This window comes from Cebus imitator, unplaced genomic scaffold (genome assembly GCF_001604975.1).
Source record: "Cebus imitator isolate Cc_AM_T3 unplaced genomic scaffold, Cebus_imitator-1.0 Scaffold468, whole genome shotgun sequence".
Lineage (NCBI taxonomy): Eukaryota > Metazoa > Chordata > Mammalia > Primates > Cebidae > Cebus > Cebus imitator.
In genome coordinates this window covers 907,941-933,887 of record NW_016107783.1, presented here as the reverse complement: position 1 = coordinate 933,887, position 25,947 = coordinate 907,941, and the positions used below count along the sequence as shown (strand labels likewise).

The window sequence follows — 25,947 nt, the reverse complement described above, 5'->3', positions numbered from 1 at the left end:
TAAATGTCTTATAAGAGTATAGGGTTAATTTTTAAATATTCAGATTTATGTAACTAAGGAGTATGAAAATAAACTACAAGTAAGTTGTAGAAAACACTTGCATCTGGGAACAAAATACTGTTTTTAAAGTTTTACTAAAAAGTATTTCCTGGGAAGTTATGTTGGGGTTCAGGGGAGGTCCCTCAGTTCCCCTGAGAGGACATTTCTCCAGTTATTGGTCTCCTGCCATCTCAAGAATGAGAGAGGGGACCACGGCGCAGTGCCCAGTAAATGCTGGACTCAAAAGTGTTTGTAGAAAGTGATTTATTTAGAGAGAGAGAGAGAAAAAAACAGGAGAAGGAGAAAGAAAGAAACAGCTAACTCTCACACTGAGTGAGAGAATCCAGAAAGATGGAATCCAGGAGAGGAAAGCAGCTTCCACACTGAGTGGAAGGGAATAGAGAGAGACGGAATTTAGGAGGGGAAGACAGGCTTCCACAAGAGAGTGTGGAAGGGGACTCCAGAGGGAAATCCAGGAGAGAGAAAGATGGCTTCCACAAGGGAGTGTTCGAGGAAGGGGACCCAAACATGGAGTCCAAAGGAGTGTAGAAGAAGGGGACTTTTAACCTGGGAACAATCCCCACCTTCTCTAAGACGCTGGGCTAATGAAAGGAGTTCCTTAGAACTTCCGCTGGAGTGATTGACTTTTTGTTTCTTCCCGCACCCGCGAAATTTAAACCGTTAAATTTCCCGGATGGAGAGAGATGGGAGGGGGATATGGCGCTGGGAAGTTCTTGCCCTTAAAACTACGCCCCCTTCTGGACCCGGAAAGAGAACACATTCCCTCAGTTACTCATTATAGCTTTCTATGCTAAAGAAAATTAATGGTATAGTTTATGCATTTTATTGAATTATTTAAGGTCAATAAACAAATACTCTTTTTAACATTTGGATTTAAACAGTGTGAAACTGTTGACTCTAATATAATCATTTAGCATTGTTAAAATTCCTATTGGTTTGAAAAAATAAAAAAAGTGAAGGTGATATATATTAAGAGTCATTTATTTGGAGATGGTACTGAGTAATCTCAGTGAAGTTTCCCACAAATGGATGGCCCAACTTTGCACACAAGAAATTCCACAGCAAACGAAAACTGTGAAATCAGTGGGGTTCAAGACTGTGCACACTACATATGTAGACTGCTTACAGTTGAAAAATGAAGTCTTAATACATGACAAATCCATATTCCCTATCTACAGGAACCAGAACCAATAGACATTTTTTTGTTTGTTTCTAAACCATGTGAAATTGGTTATGTCTAGGTTCAAGCCAAGTCTTTTTTTCTTGAGTGAGTCTCAGAATATATGGAGTCACTGAAATTTCTTTCTGACCAGACAGATGTATCTTTTTCAAACTTTGCCTATGCCCTCTTACTGAAATTAAGAGACTCCAGTGAGCAGAGTAACTGTTTGAGGTGCTATGATTCACCCCAACATGCACTGCTGTTGGACCCAATTAAGAGTAACTGAATTTGTTTTGTTAAAATCCCAAGATTATCTCTCTTTGGCAGTTTCTTTTTACATATGTTGTTACAGAAGAAAATTTGTCAAATTCATACAGGTCATATGAAAGTTTGTCAGCCAGAATAACCAAGGATTCAAGCTTCTCAAAGTAGGAGGGGATTCCCTTCATAATAAGGTGTATCTGTTTGAGGCAAATAAAAAACATTTATAAACAAAATTTCTACTCATATCTCTTTATCGAGTAATGAGAATGTTGAAGAATACAACATAAAAATAGAAGGAGAGAATAGATAAAACTTGTAATTTTATGTCATACATGTTATTTTCTGATAAGGAATAGTTCATGAAATAAGAAGTAACACTGGAAACAGTCCAAATATTCATCAACTGGAAAATATTTAAACACAAGGTAGAATATTCATGAAATGAAATACTACTAAGCAATAAAAATAAACCACTGATACCTGCCACAACATGGATAAGTTTTAAAAACATGCTAAGAGAAAGAAGCCAGACACAAAAGACCATTTACTGTAGGATTCTATTTATATGAAACATTCAGAAAAGGCAAACTTTTGGAGATAAAGCAGATTAATGGTTTCTAGGGGCTGAGGTAGAAGAGAAGATTAACTGTAAATGGACATGAGGAGTCTTTACGGGGGAATTGAGATGTTCTAAGATAGATTTGTGGTAACGATTGGACAACTCTGGAAATTTACTAAAAATGAAGTGTATACTTAAAATAGGTGAATTTTATTGTATGTAAATTATGCTTCAATAAAGCTGTTAATCAAGATAAATGAATTGATTGATAGATTAATAGATTTAGAGAGAAAAGATAAAATGTTGCTTATATTTTTCCAGCAAGTGATCTGAATATTTATAGATATTCATAAACGCAAATGTCAATTGTATGTATCTTATGTTTTTTCTTCAGGTTTTATACCTCTTTAGCCATAAGCATTGTTTCATTTTAACAAGTTCTTTACTTAAATATTTATCTTCTGAAAGTAGAGGCAGCTGGAGAATATGAGTTCTAATTATGAGACTGTCAGTCATTAATTTTATAAACAAAATCTTTATAGATGCCTAGTAGAGGTGTCCTAGTGAGACTTTTGATCTCTTATTCAGTGAACCTTCTGATATTAATTTTATTTTTGCAGAAGAGGTACCAGTTCACATTCCAATAATGAAGTCACCCTTGGACAAGATACAGCTGACTCCTGGGCAGGCATTGCCCGCTGGATTCCCTGGACCATTCATTTTTGCTGATAGTCTGTCCTCCGTGGAGACTCTGTTGACCAACATTCAGGTCAACAATATTTCTATAAACAAAATAAATGTAATACAAGACATTAGCACCTACATATATTATTTTATATTTGATAAGTTAAACAGATAAGATGAACTGCATGTCATGTCCTGTACTTTGACAGGGTCTACTGAAAGTGGCTTTGGATAATGCTCGCATCCAGGAGAAGCAGATACAACAAGAAAAGAAGGACCTGCGACTGGAGCTCTATAGAGAGAGAGAAATTAGAGAAAACCTTGAAAGACAACTTGCAGTTGAGCTTCAAAGCAGAAGTAAGTTTTACAAGTTCAATTATAGAGTGAATATTATTTTGGATGTATTTTCAACACTAATAGAAATATTCTTTGAAATATCTTGGAATTACTGAAAAAAAATGATATATGCCATCTCTCTTATACTAAAAGAAAATGAATTATGTCTGCACTTTGGGCCAGTTGTAGATTCGGAAACATGAATATTTTATTGTTATCTCACAATTTCATAAAGTTCACCTGAATATAGATAATCTAACAATTCCTTATATATGAAATGTTTACTCTTTGCCAGGCACAGTGTTAGATTTTGGGATTATAACATGAATTAAAAAAACAGTCCATGTTTTTTAGGGATTTATGTTTTAGAGAGCTAGTGCAACCGTTTACTTTTAAAACAAAGTGGCAAAAGCAATCATGCCCAGTCAACATGATTATACAGAGATTGGGTAGTTAGCTTAGTTTGCTGATGGTGGTTAAGGAAGCCTTCCTGATGCTAACACCTGAATCTAAATGTTGAAAAACCAGAAGGCAAAAACAAAAAAAGCTTGTGAAAACCTGAGTGATTTGGACATTCTAGGCAGAGGTATCGGTTAGCAAAGCCTTGAGCACAAGAAACCTCACACATAGATAACTAAATACAATTTATTATAATGTCTTTGAGGTTTTTGAAGTGACTAGTGGGAGATGATGGAGAAAGTTGGGAGTAGAAGCTGAATTATGAAGGACAATTTTAACCATATAAAAGCTTGGACTTTATCCTGTAGGTGATGTGAAGCATTAAAAGATAAGCAGTGGAATGATCTGATTTGGTTTCAATTGGATTGATCGCTACCATGTTGGGAATAGATTGGGGGAGTGCATGTAAAACTAGAAAAAAAATATGCAAAAAGAGATTGCTGTCATCCAGGCAGTGGTGAAGAGAACTGAATTAGAGTAGCAGAAGTAAGGATGGAGACAAAAGGGAAAGAATGGAGAAATTCAGAATTGTTCACAAATAGGATTAACTTTCCAACTAGGGGTAGCCACTTGATTATCTACAGTAATGAATAAATGAGATTAGTTTATATCAAAAATCACAGAAAGTTAAAAACCTCACTTTAGTTAATACTTTCCACATCTTCCTTATATTTGTCATAAAATACGAAACGGCAGTAAAGGTGGCATTTATGAATTTCAGCTTCTTTCCCTTCCCTGCTTACTCTTCTGTGGAAGGGTCACAAAGCCTAAAATTAGGAAAGAGTTAGAGTGGAAAAGACAGGAAAAGAAAGGAAGTGAAAATCCATAATCTAGATATAACTTCCTGAACAAAGAAAGATAACTACAGTTGCATGAAATCTACTAACTTTATACTAATTGAAAGTAGCATATTTTACTAAGAAATTTGTTTTATAAGATGGAAAACATACTATATATGTTCCTTAGGGCCTAGGAATCATTGGTTTCATTCAAAATGGAAACTTAGCCTTTGCATTTAAAAATAATTAAACCTGTTTTGCTTAACTTGTCAGATTCATTAAATACTACAAAGCAAAGACTAAATGATCTTTTTAAGCTTTGGAGAAATTGATATATTTCTGATATTTGGTATGGAAAATAGACTACTATGATTAACAGTCATAATTTACATTTCTTTAGTTGAGAGTTTCTTTAATGCTAAAAATCCAAAAAATTATATGTTAAATATAATAAGATTCTTAAATTGGCTTATGAAAATTTGCTATATACGGTAAAATTGGCTTGTAACTTTTAGGGATCTATTTACTTTGATTTCTGTTCACCGACTTTTTATAGACCCATCAGGTCTGTATTTATAATTCATATCTATTGTCCTTTAAAAATTCTTTAGACATGGTAGGTATAATATTGTATCTATTGTCAAATTTTCTGGGAAGTATTTGTATTTAATAAATTTAGCGTTTATCGTAATATAATCATAACGATACCACGAATACTATTACTATCATTATTACTACTACTGTGATTATCATGACTACTAATACTACTAGGGTTAATGCTTATCAAGTGTCTAATATGTAGCCCAGCACTTTTTTCAGCATTTGATATGTAATGACCATCATAATTATGGAAAAGTACTGTTATCTTTATTGATTTATAAAAACTATGTACTTAATCTCTCTGAATTTCAGTATTCTCCCCTATTACAATAGTTGTTCTAGATAATTATTAAAGTTTCTTTATACTTCCTTAAAGACCTCACACCCAGTATACCCAACTTTTTATGACAAAGAGTTTACTCTTTACCTAAGGTCACATGATGGAAAAGACAGAGGGGAAATTGATATTATGATTGTAAAGTAACATCTTTCCAAAAATATAGTAAAAATACTGTGTTCATCTGTGTGTGTGTGATATGTATGTATATTATTTATATTATATATGAAAAATATATGTAACTACATATATAAAAATACAGATAACTACATATAAAACTATATATGCATTAAAATAATTCCTATAACTTGTTTATTCCAATTGAAGAAAGCAATGTTCCACACTTAGAAAAAATTTCTACCTAATTCCCTTTTGGTTGCTAGTCAGACTGTGTTACTTGGATTAAACACACTTATACATATACAATAATATCCTTTGCAGATTAAACACTTAAAATCATACAATAATATAGCTACAAGAAACCTTGGAGGTCACCTACCGTGGTCCCCCGGCCAACTGTATGGTCCTTAGGCTTTGGAACAACTACCTATGTGATCTTTGGTCTTCATGCTTTGAAAACTAGTAGCTATGTTGTCTTGGGTAAATTTCTTGATCTGTCAAGGACTCAGGTTCTTCATCTATAAAATTGAGATAAAAGTGTTTTTCTTACTTGAAAGTTTGTTGTTTACATGACTGGCAGCACAGTAGATTTATTTACAGCAGCATCACCACATACCCACTAGTAAAGCATTGCACTAGGACATTAGGATGATTACAATGTCACTAGGTGATAGGGATTTTCAGCTCCGTTATAATCTTATGGAACCACCATTGTATATGCGATCCATCATTGACTGAAAAATCATTATGCAGCCTATGACTGTATAAGAATATCTTTTTAAGAGAATTAGAAAATGTTTAATGAATCATTAACTGCATATAGAGAGTCAAAGTAGAAGACAATTCTTCACCACCACTGCCACCATCATACAAATGCACGTGTATTACAGAACGTACAGTCTGGAAATATGAAAATAGAAAGAAGTCAGTTGTGTGATTGAACTACAGTAAATAAAGTATTCTTTAAATGAACCTAATAAAAATTAGGACAAAAAGAATGCTGATTATATGTCAAGTGAAACATTTCCATATCTCTCTGTATCTATACCTGTATCTGTGGTTTATAATTCACCAAAACTGGCATCCCTATTTCATTGATCAAGTCTTTGCAAACTACCTTTTTACATTTCAGCTACCATGCAAAAGCGCCTGAAGAAGGAGAAAAAAACCAAGAGAAAACTGCAGGAAGCCTTGGAATTTGAATCAAAGCGCCGGGAGCAAGTGGAGCAAGCACTTAAGCAAACCACCACTAGTGACAGTGGCCTGAGGATGTTAAAAGGTAACATCTGATTTGGACTTTCACACTCAAGGTAAACAAAGCAAAAATGATTTAAGAAAAATAGAAGAAGAAAAAAAAAAAAAGAGGAAGGCAGGAAGAAAGGAAGGGAGAGAGGGAAACACACATATGTTGACCAGGAATGATTAAAAATCAATTTGAGGCCAAGTGTTTTAGATCATGAATTAAACCCAGTCAAAATAATCAGTTTGGGAGATACAAATAGCCTTAGAATAACAAGAAATCCTACTGACTTTTGCAATAGAAGCAATTACGCTTATAACCACCCTGCACCTAAAGTATAACTGCATTAGGTCCACTCATATTAGAATATGCTGATGTTTAGCAAACTGTATTTTGATTATCTATACAATGCTTGTTCCTTTAATGCAGATTGCATCAGTGTCGCCATGCTTAAGAAATACTGGGCTGAAGAAACATGTTCTAAGTAAATCCCTGCAGATTCTGTAAAAGGAGGTGCTTGAATTATGAAATCCCTTAATTCCAAACTTTTCTGATTCCATTTTTAATTCTGAGGCCACATAACATTGTTTCATCTCACTCAAACCCAATTTCAAGTAAATATGTACACATACAAACAGAACCTTTTTACATCAGAATTATTAGCTTTTATCTGAAAAGCACAACCATAAAACATTTGCCCCTAAAGCCAGTACTACATAAAGACCACAAACCATAATGAGTATTTTGGTATTCACTTTTACTTACTATATATAGTATATATATTTGTGTATATATATATATATATATATACATATATATATAAATTTGTACACCATATATGTGTGTGTGTATATATATATATCAGATATCATCTATATATTTATATAGTATATATATGTATATATATCTGTACACTATATATATGTGTATGTGTGTGTACATGTATATATATATACTATATAAATATATATATTATATATATGTACACATATATATACATATATATTATATACATATACTATATATATACTATATATATTATATACATATACTATATATATATACTACCTATGTTATATATATATATATCGTAGATAATATCATCTATCACGTCTTACAAATGTAAAATACACCATGAGGATGAGGGCAAGTTAACCTGATAGTCTTAGAGGGATTTAATGGACAGATTATTTCCCTAAGATTTATTTTTAGGGAATGAAAAAAATAGAAGTGTTTGTAATATACCTAGAAATACAGGCTCCATTGTAAAATTCAGCTACAGTTTATAATCCTCCCTCCTACCATTAAAAATGAACAGACATATGACAAACAAAAATGCCACCCAAGGTCTCATGTTATCTATAGGACCAAATCCAGTAATCCAGTAGAGTTTTACTGGAGTTTTCCCTTTTAAGTGGAATCAGGAACCACCTAATTGTACCTTAATCTTGCATGTCACTTATTTCAGATACTGGAATTCCAGATATTGAAATAAAAAACAATGGGACGCCTCATGATAGTGCTGCCATGCAAGGTACAGTCAATTGCAAATTTCTTTCTATAACTGCTTAATATGTGACCCCTGGGGTTGAGGGGGGATGAGCTCCTGTGATGATATTCTTTATCTACACAAAATAAATAAGTTTTAACACTTCTTACTTTATGACAATGGAAGCAATTTGCAGTTTTTTGAGAAAAAATATTTAATATGGCTTTGAAACGCCAATGACCATGGTTACATAGGGACTAATAATTTTATATATACAATGTGAGCAAATACGTTTAGCTGTAAAAAGAATACACATTTGTATGTCAGGCATATTCTAAAAATGCATAAATGTGAATATAATGTACCTTTTAAAAGTGTACAATACCATAAGTTATTTTTGTAATTTCACCACTTTACTGTTTGTAAAAGCCACAGGTACAATCATTGTAACTATAAAAATTTTAAAGGTTTTCCAGACAACGTTTTTTTTTCATCCTTTAAATTTTGATATTAAACTTAGCGGCCACTTAAGTACAAAAAACAGAACATGACTTATAATTAGTGATTTACATGTTGTCACAAATGCTTACATCTTCAAAAATATTTGACAATATTTAGTAGTAAGAAAACAGATGAAACCAATCAATATAGAGTCTCACTGGAGTACAAAAGCACATAAAAATATGAGTTAAATGTGACCACTGAAAATTTCCCAGTGTGATTCCAATGCACTTCTAGTCTTTTGCATGCAGATTACATTTATTTTCACATTTATTGTGATAAAATGCTTCACTCTAATAAAAAAGAACATTTCCATGAGAAAACAGTTTCCTAACTTTGAAAAATGAAGACAACTATGTATATGTTGCTTGCTGGAATTAATCAGTGCTTTTCCACTGTGTGATGAGTGGATCTACATAAAGGCAACAGAACTGGATGTGACCAAAATATCCATTTGGGTTCATCTGAGGGTCACCATTTTATGTGGTAGCTTCATAAATTGTTTTACGTGTAATTTTACAAGTCATCCTTATAAAACCATAAACGTTAGTGCTCATGGATGCTCTAGTGATGCCTGATTCTGCTGCAGCTGGGTAGACCTAACTAATGCACTAACGATGTTAGGTGTAAAAACATGCATGCTTACCTCATTCAATGAAGCTTTTGCTGTTTCTTATCCCTTTTTTCTTGCCTGCTTTAGTCCCTCCGCTTAAAGGCTGTGTCTATATGAGCAAAACCAATTTGAATGGGATTCAATGTTTGTCCAACCCATTCATCACAGAAAATTCATTAAGAAGTGTTCCACTAGTTGTAGGCCTGGTATTTGAGGTTGCCATCATATACCAGCACCATGGTGGAGATGAATAGCCTAAAGTGTTTGATCCCTTCTGAATCAGTGACACGCAAATATAGACATAGTCTTTAAGGAACATTGAACTTGATTGTGCCCTGCTTTGAGTGGGTTTAAGGTCAGCTTTGAAACTGGAGAGGATAATCTGAATACACCAGTAGTGAGTTTTATCTTTATTATCCTTTAACCCTGTACCTCCAATTTATTACTGATTGTTTAATTTATATGATATCTTTAGTTCATAGTAATAACATTTTTCTTAACTCTGAGAGAAACACAAGCTTTTGAATTGTCCTAAAGTTATTTCATTTCCATATAACAAATAGTGATATTGTATTTGTGGGCAGTCAATTAGGTGATATTAGCAAAAGGTAGGTCCACTCTTCGTTTCCAAATATTTTATGAAGTCTACCAAGAATGGCTTTTGCATATTATACTTAGGGAAGGACACATTTAATACTTGATTTCACTGTGCATACTTTTAAAAAGTTTTACAAGTTTTTAATTGCTAAATATGAGAGAATTAGAGAAATCTTAAAAGGACTGAGATGGAATTTATTTTAAAGCAATGAAATTGATTTGTATTTTTTTCCAAATTAAAAATTACATTGTCTAGTATTTGTGTTTAATATTGTCTATATATGGTAAAATATGGTAGGTTAATAATTCTTCATTGGATGTCTGTCTTTTACATTACATTAAATAAGTTTCCATGTAAATGTGATAAACATGGAAAAAATGTACATTATCCCCTCTCTTAGCACATTTAAGCACTGTAAATGATAAATCCCCTATCATTACCTTATGAAAAACTAGAGTTAATGCCTTGTGTTAATAGGACAGTAGAATCACAATTTGATCAAAAAATTTTTTTAGCAAAAATGTTTTATTCTTTTAGCCAGGAAAATAGGTGCCTAAAATATCCTCAGAACTAATCTCGAATAGAGTTTACCAAATCAATCAGGTCAAATAATCACCTAATAATCCCAATGATTTTGCCTATTATTTGTAAAATAATAAAAGGTAATAAAAACATTACTTTTGAATGTATCTAAGAACCTCAGAAAATGTGTAATGCTTGGAAAACATGAAATATAATCTTGACCATTAATTTTCAATTCTTCCTAACAATTTTGGTTTTGTTTATTATAGCTCTTTTTTTTGCGACTTATTTTGATATTGTTTTAATCTTTTCCATCTCCCTTGAAACCTATTTTTTAACTTGAAAGATCATTTCCTATCATTGTTTGTGAGGGTCAGTTCATATATGACAATACAGTGCCATTTCCAAAATTCATCTCCATCCCAGGAAACAAATTCCAGCATCAGTAAGTGCTTTCTCTTTCTATTGTCAATAGCATTGTTAGATAGAAGTCTATCATTCACCTACTACTCTCACTTTGAAATTTAATTGATTACACTATGACATCTCCTTAAGAATTTAAAAAGCACTTAAAAATGTTACATGGCCACCCCTGGAAGCAAAAAAGTCGTATCTAGTTTTATGGTAACTTCCACATGGGATTTAGTGCAGACAAACTGCACATGTACCAGAAATCTTATAAGATTATATATGAACACTATATATATTGTATATATATAATGCATTACATATAATATATATGATGCCATTATATATAATTGATTACTTATAATACATATAATGCATTATATGTAATGCATTATGTATATATAATGCATCTCTTCAGCTTAGTTATTTCATGTCTTTTATGCTTTGAGTATTGTTTGACAGAGAAGATAATATGCATAGACCAAGTTACCATAAAAAGATATCTATATCTTTTGTATTTTTGGAGTCTACCATAGCAACTCCTACAGAATGTTTTCTAGTGATCACACATGTATACATACTACTCCAATGATTATGTCCATTATCTCTAGAGATGAAGGATTTGGTGAAACATTTGTGCTAACGTCACTGCACCCAGATTCCTATAACTCAGTTGAGGGCCTGCAAGATAGTACATCAACCATCTTATCAACCAGTCCCTGTTTCACATAACATAAACATACCCGGTGTCATTAAGTGCACCTTCAGATCAATGATTTTTTGCAAATGACATTCAAGTGCCATTTGCGTAGTGCATTTTTGCTGATAAACCCAAATTAAATTAGCACTACAAGTGTGCTGATAAAAACTAAAACTGAACAGCAGTACCATTAGCTAACAAAGTAATATTTCTTTTTACTGCGTTCTGCCATTTAGTTATTATCCTATTGGAAATCTAATTATAATCCTTTTACTCCCTAGTCAAACTTCACAGTTTTTGCAAGCTTAGCACTGACGAGTGATTTCATTACATTTGATTGCCTGCGCCCAGATTGACTTAACTTCACTTGGAGACCTAAAAACCCTCTCAGTTTCTCAGATTCCCTGTTTGCACATTACTGCAACAGCTCCTTTAATTAATTAGCATGAACAGCAGTAACATGAACTGCTGAACAGAAAATAACATCATTTTATGATCTCAGGGAGACTTCACTTTTGCATGTTTATACCTTAGTTAACTTTTGCGTTACTATATTTCATTGTTAGTGGCTGGTGGAACAGTTGACATGCATGTTTCCTAAATTTTAAAAAATTGAAGCTAACATCTTAATAATAATAGGTCAAAAAAACAATATGAAGCTCCTACATTTTAGAAAATAGAAAACTGCCATCAAGAACTGACTTTATAGTAATAAAATAAAATAATAAAGTTCAGGGGAGATAACATCATAAAGTACAAGGGCACCGTGACATACTGCCCCTGTATCTGCCACTGAATTTGCTTGAGGAAAAAAAATAAACCACAAAATGAGGAACTGTATTTTGCTCATGGAATGTGAATCTCTGTGAATAATTTTTACATTTTCTTTTATGTCTACATGTTTGACAAAGACAAAAGATGATTTAGCACTGGAATATATTGTTCTCATATTTTTTCCATAAATGTAGTGGCATCCTAAATAATTTTTTTATTCCTTTTGCTACTGACACACTAGAAGTAGATATTAAGTCAAATCAACATGTGAAAGGAAACCAAAATTGGATGTAAAAGGAAACCTAGTAAACCTTTTTTGTTTTTTCTGAAAGATTTTTTGCTCAGAAAAAAAAAGATCTTATTAAGAGCACAGACTGACCATTCAAAGATTTAAAAGTCATGATCTCATTTATGCAGTACCTATTGAAGGTGCCACTGAAGAATTAAAAGCAAAAAGTGTCACTTGATTGCAAAAGCAGCAAATATAGTTTTAACACCTACTATATTAAAAATTACAGTTTAGGGAATAATTTCATATCCATACCTTATGGCCTAGAATATTATATATATATATATATATATATATATATATATATATATATATATATATATATATATATATAATGAATACATATATAATATGATATATATATAATTATGTTATATATATTATATTATATATATTATTATATTATATGTTATATATATAATTATATATATATCATATGATATGATATGATATATATAATATGAAATATATATGAATATGTCTATTTTATCAGTTCTCTCAAAATCAAGTTGAACAGTGTCTATCCTTCCTTGACCCCATAGAACTCCTTATTGTTTTCTCTTTGCTACGTTCTTGTTAACCTAAGACAACATTCCTCCAAAGAACTTATGATGCCATGCCAATATTTCCTAAAAGCAACTACCATTGGGATACGATTATCACTGTAGAATTTGGAAGAATAGTAAAAAAGTGACAGTGAGAGTGTGAAAGGGAGCCCAAAAAGATAAATCACATATGATTTATTGACATGTATGTGATATGATAAGAAAAACTAAAAGGAGAAAGATAAAATTTTTCTATAGGCTTTTCTACACAGTGTGCTTTCCATCTTGCTCTATCTCTAGGGGTTCCACTGACTGCTTCCTACTCTAAATTCATCAACCGCTAATTATTAATTTTCCTCCCACTGATGCCTTGTACTGTGTTGGAAGGTATATACAAGTACTCTGATGTTTCCATTGTAAAGTGAAAATATTTTCTTATAAAATAGAGATATATAGCAAGTCAGAGAACAGAGGAATTGTGGGAAGTAGGTCTTAAAAAAATTCTTTCAAATGCTTCCTTGAAGAGTAGGATTCTTTTATTTCCTAGAGAAACTTTATTGCAATGACCATCATACAATGGGTAAAGATTCTAGCACACACCCCCAGAGAAGATCTCAGCATCTTTCTCTAAAGCAGCAAAATTCTTTTTCTGTACAGTTTATTAAATGATCTGAGTCTTTTTATTTTCTTCCTCAGAATGTATTTTCCCCTTATTTTCTTCATCCTCCACAGGAGTTTTATGCTGACGGGTGGTACCTCTCTGCTGCGGAATACCTGTCAGACAATAGTACACATTGTATTTCTAGTTTTTTCTTAGGAAGATGTGGAGAGCTTGCATTAATTACTTAATCATTTAGGGCCTGTTTGTCATGGAGTGGCTTGCACCACACACCTGCATTGTTAACAGAATTATTTTCAGTGACCACAGGACTGTCAGGCTAATTATGATGGTAACATATAATCTCATATGCAGATCAAAGACTTGCAATCCCAGCTACATCTTATATAACAGATCAAATTGCAGTGATAGCAGATAGTGAGACTTGCAAGCCATGATAAGTTGTTCTGCTAGTCAGCATGTTGAGTCTACAGGAGTAATTCACTAATTCACAGGTGTTTTTTTACTATAATCTAGGAAGGGCTGTTCAAATTAATTCTGATAACTGCTTGACCAGTTACTTTACGCCACATCCTCTTTACATATACAATACAGTTTTTTAAGCTTGAGATTCACCATACATCAACCCCAACCTAGGTATACCTGAAGAACATGCAAAAGGAAAAATATTTTCCTGATTAAAAGATTAAGTCAAGTTTTATTTTTTACTTCTACATTTGTGTTTTAAAAACTAAAACAAACGGCATTTTAATAGAAGACTGTAATCATATGCCATTATTTTCATAGTACCTAAAAAATTAGAATAATTATATTGCTGCCACATGAATCTATGGTGGTTCTGTTCCAAGATACTCATCATTCTAAGAATGAGGAATTCATAGCCTAAAATTGGAATAGTGAAAAAAGAAAGTCACGACTTATTATATGTATAGCACGGTGTGCTTTGTGCCATCCTTCACATAACATTCTCTCAGAGGATTATTTCTGAGAGGTAGTTTGGGAAGGTGGGATTAACCTCTATTTTATAAGTATGGAGATAACCTAAGTTAATTTGCTTGTCATTGACACTGGGAGCGAATATACAGAACTCTTAACTTCCTCACTCATTTATCTCACTATGCATCACAATCAATCCATTCCAATAAAAATCTCACATAGCTAGCTAGTTAGGATATGTAACAAGACTATAGTATTATCCCATGCAAAACAGTGCATGAGGGTTCAGGGAAAGGGCAGAGGCTTCTCTACTTCATAGTCAATTAATCAAAATAGTCGAAACCAGACTATTTATTTTTAAGGCAGAGGTGATTATTAAATTAATCACCTCTGCCTTAAAAGTTTGTAAGAGATTGGGGTAATATTTATAAAATTTAGACAAATATCATACAACTCCCTTTTCTATTTAAAACTGTGTGGAGCAGCTGAAATAGTAACAGAAATAAACTTTTTTATTCGTGACTAAACTCACTTTGTTCTGTCTGTTAGAACTAGAGTCCAACAGAGCTTCACTTATCTCATGTAACTTTATTTTATATTTTATTTTATTTTATTGGATGGAGTTTCACTCTTGTTACCTAGGCTGGAGTGCAGTGGCCTGATCTTGGTTCACTGCAACAACCTCTACCTCTCAAGTTCAAGCAATTCTCCTGCCTCAGCCTCTCAAGTAGCTGGGATTACGGGCATGGGCCACCACATCTGGCTACTTTTGAACTTTTAGTAGAGATAGAGTTTCACCATGTTGTTCAGTCTGGTCTCGGCCTCCTGACCTCAGGTGATCCACCTGCCTCGGCCTCTCAAAATGCTGAGATTACAGGCATGAGCCACCGCACCCGGCCACTTAACTAACTTTAGACTGGGATTCCTTCTGTGGCATTAGCAAAACATTTTATTTATTTGCTCTAGGGAACTTCTTTTTCATTTATAATAGCCATGTAATATTACCTTTTGGAAATTAAAGTGAATTTAAAGAAAAACGTTCTTTTGGATTTNCCTTTAAGGCCCCTAACTTGTTGATCTTTTCAAGTTTACATTTTGCATTTTTTTTCCATTTATTTATGTTATTGCATTTTAGGTTTTGGGGTACATGTGAAGAACATGCAAACATTTTGCATTTTTTAATATTTGATATTTGAAAATTAACATTGTAATGTTATTGATGTTTAATATTTGGAAATTAACATTGGTAATGATCCACATACTTCAGCTAGAATCTACGTTTTTTCAGTAATGCAAATGATTATTGGAGCAACATATCCACCAATTTATTAGCTTTCAAGAAAGCATCACTATTTTGTTTAAATTTATTTATTTTACTTTAGGTGCATACTATAATCTGGCATTTCTCCCCATGTTATCCCTCCCCACCTACCCCTCCCTCCCCAATCCCCGCTGTCTCTCCCCAACCCCCCCAACTGCCCCCAGTGCGTCATTATTTTATAAACGTTTCTTTCCTATCTTCCTGTGCTTTCACAAATGTCTAATTGCTCTTGTTTTCATTAAAATAACAAAAATGAATACATGCAATGTTGATCTCAGCATCTGTGAGCAACCATTTAATAATGAGTGAGGAAAAATCTTCAATGAAGAGAACTAATAAATCCTCAAATGTTACAATTTCCTGGTAACTGCCTTTCAACCTTTTATGGGAAATGTTGGATGTCATCATTTTTAACACTGTACAAATTAACATTTATTTATTCATTGCTTCCATTTTTCACTTTCCTCCATATTTTGATTTATTTAACATCAACTGTTATAGTGTTCTTCTATAAGTTTAGCAGGCAAACGTAGCAGTTAAAAGTTATTTCAAAAGAGAACTTAATTATACTTTAAAACGTTGCCTTAAAATATTTCCAATATGCATCCTATACAAAAATCAGTTAGACCGTTAAGAAACATTTTGTGGCAGTGGCTCACATCCGTAATCCCAGCACTTTGGGAGGCCGAGGCAGGTGGATTGCCTGAGGTTAGGAGTTCAAGACCAGCCTGGCTAACCTGGTGAAACCCCGTCTCTACTAAAAATACAAAAAGTAGTCGGGTGTGGTGGTGCACGCCTGTAGTCCCAGCTACTTGGGAGGTTGAGGCAGGAGAATCACTTGAACCAGGTGGAGGGAGGTTGCAATTAGCCAAGATGGTGCCATTGCACTCCAGCCTGGGCGATGGAGCAAGATTCTGTCTCAGAAAAAAAAATAAAAGAAGTAGAAGAAACATTTTATAACTTTTATGCTTATGAAAAGTTGGGGACTTGATTTCAGATTATTTAGAGAAATGGCATAGAAACATAATCAGCACTTTTCACTGTAGCATTATCCACAACAAGAAAATAATGAAAGAAGCTGGCATTCCACATGTGCCATATGTACACGTGGAGTGGCTCCTGACATGGTGTTCCATACACATTAGCTTTCATTTATTATCCTCTCCCTTCCTCTCTTCTTAGATGAAAAATAGCATTCAAGTACTTCTAAAGCTCTTCATGTGACTCAACAGCTGCAGATCTCTGTACTGGACACGTGCACTTCTATTACCATTTTATAACCAGTATGTGAGAGGCACAGTGAAGTGGAAGAAAGAGCAGAATTTCTCAGTTACTAACTCGCTACCTCAGTTACTAACCTTGAGAAATCATTTAACTTCTGTCTGCTTTAATTTTAGTAAAATAGTTATAATATTGCCTAATCTTCCTCATCAATAAGTTAGATACATACTACCGGATAAATATGACAAGTACAAGATATCATTATTACTGTGCCCTATAAAATACACACAAATTTGATTTTGTGTTCACTAATGTTGATTTCAGTAGGAGCAAACTCTTTGGTCTATAAGTGAGCATAAAACTTCCTTTAAAAAATGTGCTCTCCCATAGAGAGTTATGGTAACTATATCTCTACGTTTTATCCCCATGTGTGAGCAATAGGGCATTTATACTTCCTTTTTAGGGTATATTTTCTAAGAACTAGAGATTCAATAAAGAGGAAGGGGTGTATTAAATAATTATTTCACAAAACCAGGGTGAGTTACAAGTGAATAAGAGAGTTTGATACTCCATAATGATACCATTTGCACACCAAAAAATGACCTATTGACCTATCCTGGTCTTCGTGTTGATTAAATTGTAAGTCAGATATTTTTTAGGACTAATGGGCCCAGATGGTTGCTATTTTCATGAAACCTCTGTTTTTAAAAAATATGCCATGTTCTAAACTAAGCACCAGAATCTTCTGAAAAAAGCGACTCCAAAGTAGTGCTCCTCTCTAGACAAACAGTAATCAAACATTATATTATATCTTCCCCTTGCTTACAATTGTCTGCTTTTTCTACTTTTAAATTAGGAACTCATATTTATACTACTGCAATAATAACCGACTGGACCCCAAACTACCCTCACTACTGCCACTTCTTTGATTTGAGAACATCATGTGCTGAACATATTTCCACAACTAAAGCTGAGTTTCTACAATTAATTCTACATTTAATTAGGATTGAATCTAAGGTTGAAGTGGAAAACAAGGGGAGCATTAACTAGCACATTATTATATCTCTATCTTATTCAGGCTAGGAAAACATGACCTTCAAGAGCTCATCTTATTTGCTGCTAAACAATATGGTGCCTATTCGTAAATCAGAAGTACAGCACTAATTAAGCAACATGAAGAAAACATAGAACTTACTTCTTAGCTGGAGAACTCATTACAAAATATTGCCATTGGTTCAAGTGTAGCTTAGCTGCCTCAAAAGAAAGATTTGATAGCCTTTAGTATACCTGTGTGAATTCTATTAGTTCATATTACAGTCCCATTGTTTACAGAGGTAAACAAGTGGTGAGGAGATGCTTGGAAACAAACATGAATCTTGGGTAGGAAATATCACGAATGCATTTTATTGTAAATATAAACTTCTAATCACATTATAGACACAGTTCTTGGTAGTTTTTTTGAAAAATAAAAAGTGAGCAATTACTTTCAAATAAGCATCCTGTCAGGGAAGGAAATATCATACTGAGGGAACATTACAGTCATTAGCAAACATTTTACTCACAAAAAACAGTGTAGGTCTTTACTCATGTTTTAGACTGTGGAGGAAAAAACGATTCCTAAATGCCTTGCTTATTAAGCTAGTTATGCATTTTGCTGCAGGTTGTAAAGCAGAAGAACATGCACCAGGGGCTCATAAGTATATTTTGGAGTTAGGGAATATCATTTATGCCATATTTATATTGTCAATATCACCCCTAGAGAATAAGATTAAGCTTTAAACTACTGCAAATCTATTGTTTTGCTCACCTTTGTATAATTTCATTTTTAATAAAATGAGACGCATATAAATGAATATTTGATTAAGGGATAAACCTAATAAAATAATACATTAATTGCAGAGAGATTTCTTCAAATCTTGAACATATATAGCACAGTGAAATACTATAAAGTGAGTTTGTGGTTTTTCAGTGAAGTGCATTGAGTAGATTTTGAATTTTCTTTGTTGGAATGAAATTTTGACCAGGTCTTATTGTTTTTTCTGTGCAGCCTGAACACTGATGCCGGAACTCCATCTGATCATAGGCACGAATAGGGTGCTGTAGCAGTTACCTGTTTATCTAGTGTTGTAAATTCTTTAGAATTCATACTCACATTCTTAAAATATGGAACCTTTAATTACTGTGTGTTCATTACTGATAAATAGAACCTTACACATACAGGAAAAATCCTAGAGAATGGGCTTCACAGGTTTTTAGGGGATAGTCATAACAATGACTGAATATATTTTCCACTTCTTTAACCTCTTTCTTTCAAGGAGTTCATAGTGCTTCAAAAACAGTATCACATTAATTCACACAGAATCCTAGTGGGGTAAGTAGGTGGAAGAATTTTTAAGACAGAAAAAATGCTATTTCTAAATGGTGTGAGACAAATTAAAATGCAGACACACCTACTTTAAGCTGCAATTACTGTGAAATAACTTCTTGTTTGACCTGGTATTTAACAGGAATTGTATCAATGGTAAATTATTTGTGCAAACGATCGATATTTGTTATCACTGCTTTGGAGCTCTCATTTCTAAAAGAAACACTTGGTCTGTAGTGTTATCTAAGAAAATATAGGGAGCTCTAGTTTTTTGGTTTTACCACACCCAGTTTTTCCTTTGAACTGTTGAGAGTGGAGCAAGTCATTTAACCCCTTTCTACCAGCACATTTCTTACTTGTAAAGAACGCAATGATAAAAACAGATACCCAAGCTACTAAAAATAATCCCTTTACTGTTTTCTTCTCTCCTCCCATCCCCAATCTTGATTCCTCTTTATTAAGCTATTAACAAGCAAACAGAATGAAAAATATGTAGGCATAAGAAAAGAGAAAGACAGATGAGTCAGTCACATTATCGATATTTTACACTGTTCACTCTCTGGTCTAGGCATAGCCAGATTCCTAACATGTTCAAATGACTTGGAACAAATGGGTCATTTGGCTTGAATTGCCCAGGAAATGGCCTCAAATATTTTTAACAGTTTACTTAGTGGAGATCTGGCCATTGGCCGGGGGTAGATACCTGTTATCGTCGTTTTGATGCCTACTAAAAATCTAATAGGGCAACATTTCAAGGTGTTATATGGTACTCTAATGATCAAAAAGATATAATGATCCTTCTAAAGTGCCCTCCTTACACCAAGCAAAATCTAATCCACTGTGTTGTTTTTACGTCTGCCCTAGCATTAAGTTCTGATGTGCCAGAAGCACCACACATCTTATGCAAAAAACCAACTGAGATTTTATCCATTTTCTAATAAGAGGTTCCCCATGGTAGCACATGCAATTTCTGGTAGAATGGCCACCCACTCTAAACACTTTAAAATATTACATTAATTCATATCGATGACATTTCAGTACTTCCATGCTCTGAAGGAATGTGCTCTAAAGCATAGGCATTTGGATTCTGATATTCTTCATGGTCTGTAGAATGTCTGCTTATATAGAGTAGGTGTACTGTTTAGCTCAATTCAGTGACACAATGCCAAATTAGAAATAAGTCATGGAGAAGGATCGAGGCAAGTCGAATCAAAACTTTTATTAATATTAAATATCTGAAATAAATAACAATGAGAGGTTAAATACAATATCCCTAAAAATACAATATCCAAGAAAGTCTCATCATTATGTAGTCAAATAACGTATATTGGAATACATAGGACATTAAGTAGAATTTCCAAATTAACTAAGTCACTTAAACTAGTGTCTTTTTAAAAAATAAATAGATATGTTTAACTTACTTTGTTTGAACTATGAGGACACCTTATGTGTATTTTTTTCTGGCCTTTTCCCGTATGTCTGCCGTGTTTATGACGCATGAGTTTAGCTTTTCTGGCTCATCGGCTTAAGACATATACCACAGAGGGCAAGTCTCAATTGACTTGAGTTTGGAGCAGCTAGTTGTGGCCCAGTAAAGATAACTCAACTGATTAGGAGACGTTCCTCTCCTCTATAGAGTGTCCACACTGACCTTCTGTGCCATGGCATATGCCCATGTCAGGCAATGCTGTGCTAAGGGAAGGATTGCATGGGCCTGTGTTTTTTCCTTAAAAACCGTCGCATTTGTATGTATCAAATTCCCCTTTTTACCTATGTGATAAATCCCAAAGCAATAAACTCGGTCAGCTCTCCCCAGATGTCAGTGAGTGTCTCTCTTTTCAAGTTTTCAAACTCCCTAACATTCCCCTGGAGAGACTTGTTAGTTTCTCTTCCTGATCTTTAATCTTATTGGCATCCAGAGTCATATCAGATCAGCTCTGTTTGGAGCTCACCAACAAGCCCTTTTAAAAACATGAAACATTCCATTACTAATAAGCTGTTTCCTGTCCCTAATGAAGTCAGCACACTGGGTCTGGATTAAAATTCAGCTACTACTCTTCTCTGTTTATGGTTCCAGATGTTTTTGGTTTATCTAGGAGATTACTTTGACAGCTACTACTAGGTGATAAATCACTCATGTTATAGCTGAAATGCATTTTGAAATTGAAATGTGGCAAACTTTGAGATTGCTCCAAGGATCAGTGTCAGTTAGCTGTTCATTACTGGCATCTTCCTTATGATCATTCAGTATTGGCACATATAAAACAGTAACCAAATATATGTCAACATTATACAGCATACTACACAGGGGTCTATTCTGCTACTGTCCTCAAAATTGGGAGAAAAAGTTTTACTGCTATGAAATCTCAATTTATTGTATTCCGGGTAGAAAAGTTGATCACTTAATATTGTTTTCTTTTTGCTAGCCTACTTTTTCTTTCAATTTTTGAGCAGCTGTGGAACCTATTACTAATAGGCCTTGTAAGCAGACACATAAAGAAGGATGTGGGCAAATATTTCTGCCTCTTAATACAGGCAAGAATTAAACATAACAAAAGTAGAAAATTTTCCAAAACTGCATTTTTCTAAAGGACAAATGGTGATTGTCTTTTGCTATTCATTGCTGAGTTCATGTACCCTTTTTAAGGGGGTATAGCGTGTTTTTGCCGTTGCTTTCCACTTTGTAATGTTCACAACTTGTGTTGCATGATTTAAGCTTTAGCTGTATTGTATAAATTTCAATCTTGGTAAAATGACTGTCGTTTCATGTTGAAGAGCTTTCCTTTGATATTTAGGCTGTGTAAACAAAGGATGAGGTAGACTGGAGGACTGAGGAAATATTTGGTCAATTCATCAGAGTAAATATTCTCAGACTCCACTAAGGAGTTGGAACAATTACCAGTGTCCAAAAATTCAGGCTTGGTTTTCTTCTGGTCCCTGGAAAAGTTGAGGTGAATTCCATGGGCTCCTTTGGAAAATGTCTGGTTGCCCTCTGATGAAGGCCAACCCTCCATGAGTCTGAGTAACCCAGATTCCAAATATTTTATTCTTCTGTTACCTTACTGCATCTTTATTTTCGGTTCTGATATATTATCTAGAAAATTTCACTACTCACCATGATACCTTATACACAGAAAGGATACAGATTTTAAAGATATTATACACAAGGTTAAAAAAGGGTATACTTTCCTCTTAACAAGCTTTGACCAGATTGACTTAATATTTTAGATTAGGCATATTAGTCCAACAATACTAATGTACTCTCCATGATAAGTAAAAATAAAACACTTGACTCAGAAACACGGACTTCAAGTATTTCTCAAGCACAGGTAATGGATTTGTACTGATTCTTCCACATTTCTTTTCCTACTTTGTAACCAAAAGCCAATCTTTGTGATGCATCTAGATAAAGACTCGGGTTATAAGCCATTGTTAAGGAAAATAGCAAGGTTTGACAAAAAGAAGTCAAATAGATTTTTTTATAAAAAAAATGTCCAGCAATAACTTAAATGATCCCAAAGTAAATATTATCTAGCTCTAGGACGGCATGGGCTCTTTTAATTATCATCATTTAGAGGGATGCTGGTTTGACAAAACACTGTAGCTAAAATGATAATCAGAACTAGTCTCCCTTCATGCAGTATACACAGTCTCAGGGTCAACTTGGGAAGAGGAAATTCTAAATGGACAAAAGCTGTTATTATCTTAAATCATAACCAGATACGCTTTTCCCCCTATTTTGGTAGACCATAGGGATGGGATTTCAGATGCACCACTATATACAGAAAGAAAAAATAACATAGATTATTATAGATGCTATAATATAGTTCATGAAGAGGCTTTATCAGTCTTCAATGTCTCCAGTGCTGTGGAAAGAAGAACAGAAGCTATAGCATGAAATTTGAAGGATCTTTGAAAACTGAAACATGGAAATATAGAAATGTTAAGAAATGTTAAGTTTTACCAACACTAAATTGAGCCTGTTACATCAGATAATTTTTGGTTCCTGAAAATAGATATTTAATATTTGTAAGCACATATCAGAATTATTCTTCATAAGAACTAACTTGTTTTCTTTTTTTTAAAGGAGGTAACTATTACTGTTTAGAAATGGCACAACAGTTTTATTCAGCCTGAAAGGTCCTCGCTGGCTTTACATAAATGAAGATGCTTGTGATTCCAGTTTATCTCTGAAACTATTCAACATGGAGTTATTTCAATTGTGTTTATCAGCAAAGCTTTGTTTACTGAAGCAGCTATTTAATGTATGTTACGTTAAAAAGAAAGGAACAGTTGTACATTTTAAAAGCAATGATGTAAACTTTGTCCTTGCATTAGATTGACCACTTTGAAGATATGAGCTAAATCCTAATGGCTAAAGTAACTTGATCATATCTGATGCTTTTCTATGCTCATTTCAAGTTGGCTTTTTGTCTTTTAAATGAAAAAAATGCAGTAGTGTGTTAGAGACTAGAAACTTATATGTATGGTTTCCCTGTTCTACTATACATTACGTTAAAGTACACCTTCTTTGTTAAAAATGTACTTGCTAAACTTCAGCTTAAATAAAAACGTTTTGACTTTGACTCATTGTCACTGAGTATTTTTATTTATTTATTTGTTTATGAAATTGCCAACTGCAGTCATTTGAAATATATAGTAGAGTCAGTGCAAATCAAAATACAGGAACTAGGAATGTGTTTGCAAATCTTCCTCTAATTTTGTTATGTTCAAGCAAATATGAACACACATCTCATTTCAGTTCATCTGTTTTAGCAGGCTGATATTCCTTTCTTCAATTGTTCTGTTGTTTCACACTGCATTGTTTTTTCCTAGCTATATGTGCTTAGTGAACCTGCTTCCAGGAGGAAGGGTTACACTGGAAAGCAGGAAAAATGGGTGAACCAAGAACTAGAAAACATTTTCTGAGTATCTGTTATTGTCAAAAGTTTATGCTAGAGCCAACTACAGTAAAGAGCAAACAAAAATGGAAGGGGTATATATCTTCTCTGGCCCCCCAAAATATCAGGTCTTTTTGTACATCCAAGTGTCCATCATAGTGTAGTGAAAAACCGAGGCCAGTTATAGCCCTGCTGTCCAGTTCGTTTAATCTGTGCTCTTACTTTCTCTTGGTTCACTTCCAGTAAAATCCTGGCGCTCACTCAAATCCTGATTGACTAAAGAACCTCTCAATTTTTCCTATGAAGTGTCAGTGACACTCCCACTCCTTGCCTATCTTTTGAAATGTATTGTATCTCACAGTATTATAGCTGGTCACCCAATGACTATAGGTCTTCTCATTTGGAACCATGTTGGTACATCCACAGATGTTTCTTCTCACTATCACCTCCACACCATCCTTGTTTATGGAACTCTTGAGAGTTCTGACAGGACTACCAGCTCTTTCTAAGTTGTAAAGGACAAAGATCCCTAAGGTTTTTGTTTGCTAAACAGGCCTGCTCTGGAAGCCTGCTATAGCCCCTGCCATAACACACAAAGCAGAGCCCCAATAGGCAATCCTATGACATACAGGCTTGCATTATTTAAAAGTTAATCTAACAATCAAGGCAAGTATATGCCACTAGATGCCCTACTCTCAGATGTTGAGGTGCCTAATGCTGCCTGTGAGTTTATCTCAGCTGGTAGCAGTTATTTGCACTGACATAACATCAATGGGCAAAATTTGATTTTGAGTCCCATGGATGGTTAGGACTTCTAAGGAAGTGAAAGCAATTGTAGTACTCTTCCGGTTATTTGAAAGCCCACTTATTTGACCCATCAGAAAAGACTGAAACAGAAAAATATTGGGAGTGAGGCCCACCCAATACCTTCCAGTTTACTGGGGTAGGATTGCTTGCCGTGTCAATGCTACCCCTTGCCAACCCTTCTACATCCTCCTCCTCATAACCACCTCCCTCCTCCAACAACATAAGAACCGTCGCCTTAAGAAAAGGATCTGGGTCAAGGATAGGAATTCTGTCATTGCTGGACACTGGTTTCACCGTATATCAATTCTTTCTCAGCAAATGTTTTCCTCCTAGGGTTGGGAGGATCCACCTTACATTATTTTCCTTTGCACTCTCTTTGGAGAAAATACGGTTTATGTTCATCCTGGGAATATGGCTGTAGGAGTTGGATCAGCTTCATACAAATTCTAGGGTCTCTGACTTCCTTAAATGTATGACTCATGGAGTACTGGTGAGAGATCACAGCTGCTCCCACCATGAGACATAGTCATGACACTGTCATCTATAATTACAATCCTAGTCTGAGTGTCTTCCCATACTTTACAAGTCGACTAACCTTTTTGCCAGATACAGCTGTTACTGTTCTTTCTGATGTATGCCATTCACGTATAATGCTATTAAGATATAACTGAACCCCTAGGTAATTCTTTATAAAGGCCTCTCTCCCCCAGCAAACACTAGCGTTGTGCCTTCTTGCTT

At 34.1% G+C, this 25,947-nt stretch overlaps 1 protein-coding gene across 7 annotated transcripts in view; it reads left to right on the top strand.

The window, feature by feature from the left end:
- Positions 1-24,091, top strand: part of DACH2 (dachshund family transcription factor 2) — a 632,920-nt gene extending 608,829 nt beyond the window's left edge. For 2 of the 7 annotated variants that reach the window (XM_037732724.1, XM_017512278.2), the window contains 5 exons: positions 2,666-2,844; positions 2,939-3,086; positions 6,493-6,639; positions 8,069-8,134; positions 23,589-24,091. In XM_037732724.1, coding sequence (XP_037588652.1) covers positions 2,666-2,844; positions 2,939-3,086; positions 6,493-6,639; positions 8,069-8,134; positions 23,589-23,638 — 590 coding nt within the window. In that variant the 3' untranslated portion in view covers positions 23,639-24,091. Of the gene's footprint in view, positions 1-2,665; positions 2,845-2,938; positions 3,087-6,492; positions 6,640-8,068; positions 8,135-19,183 lie in introns of all 7 variants that reach the window. The other 5 variants (XM_017512281.2, XM_017512280.2, XM_037732723.1 and 2 more) reach the window with 5 other exon arrangements.
- The last annotated feature ends 1,856 nt before the right edge of the window (positions 24,092-25,947 follow it).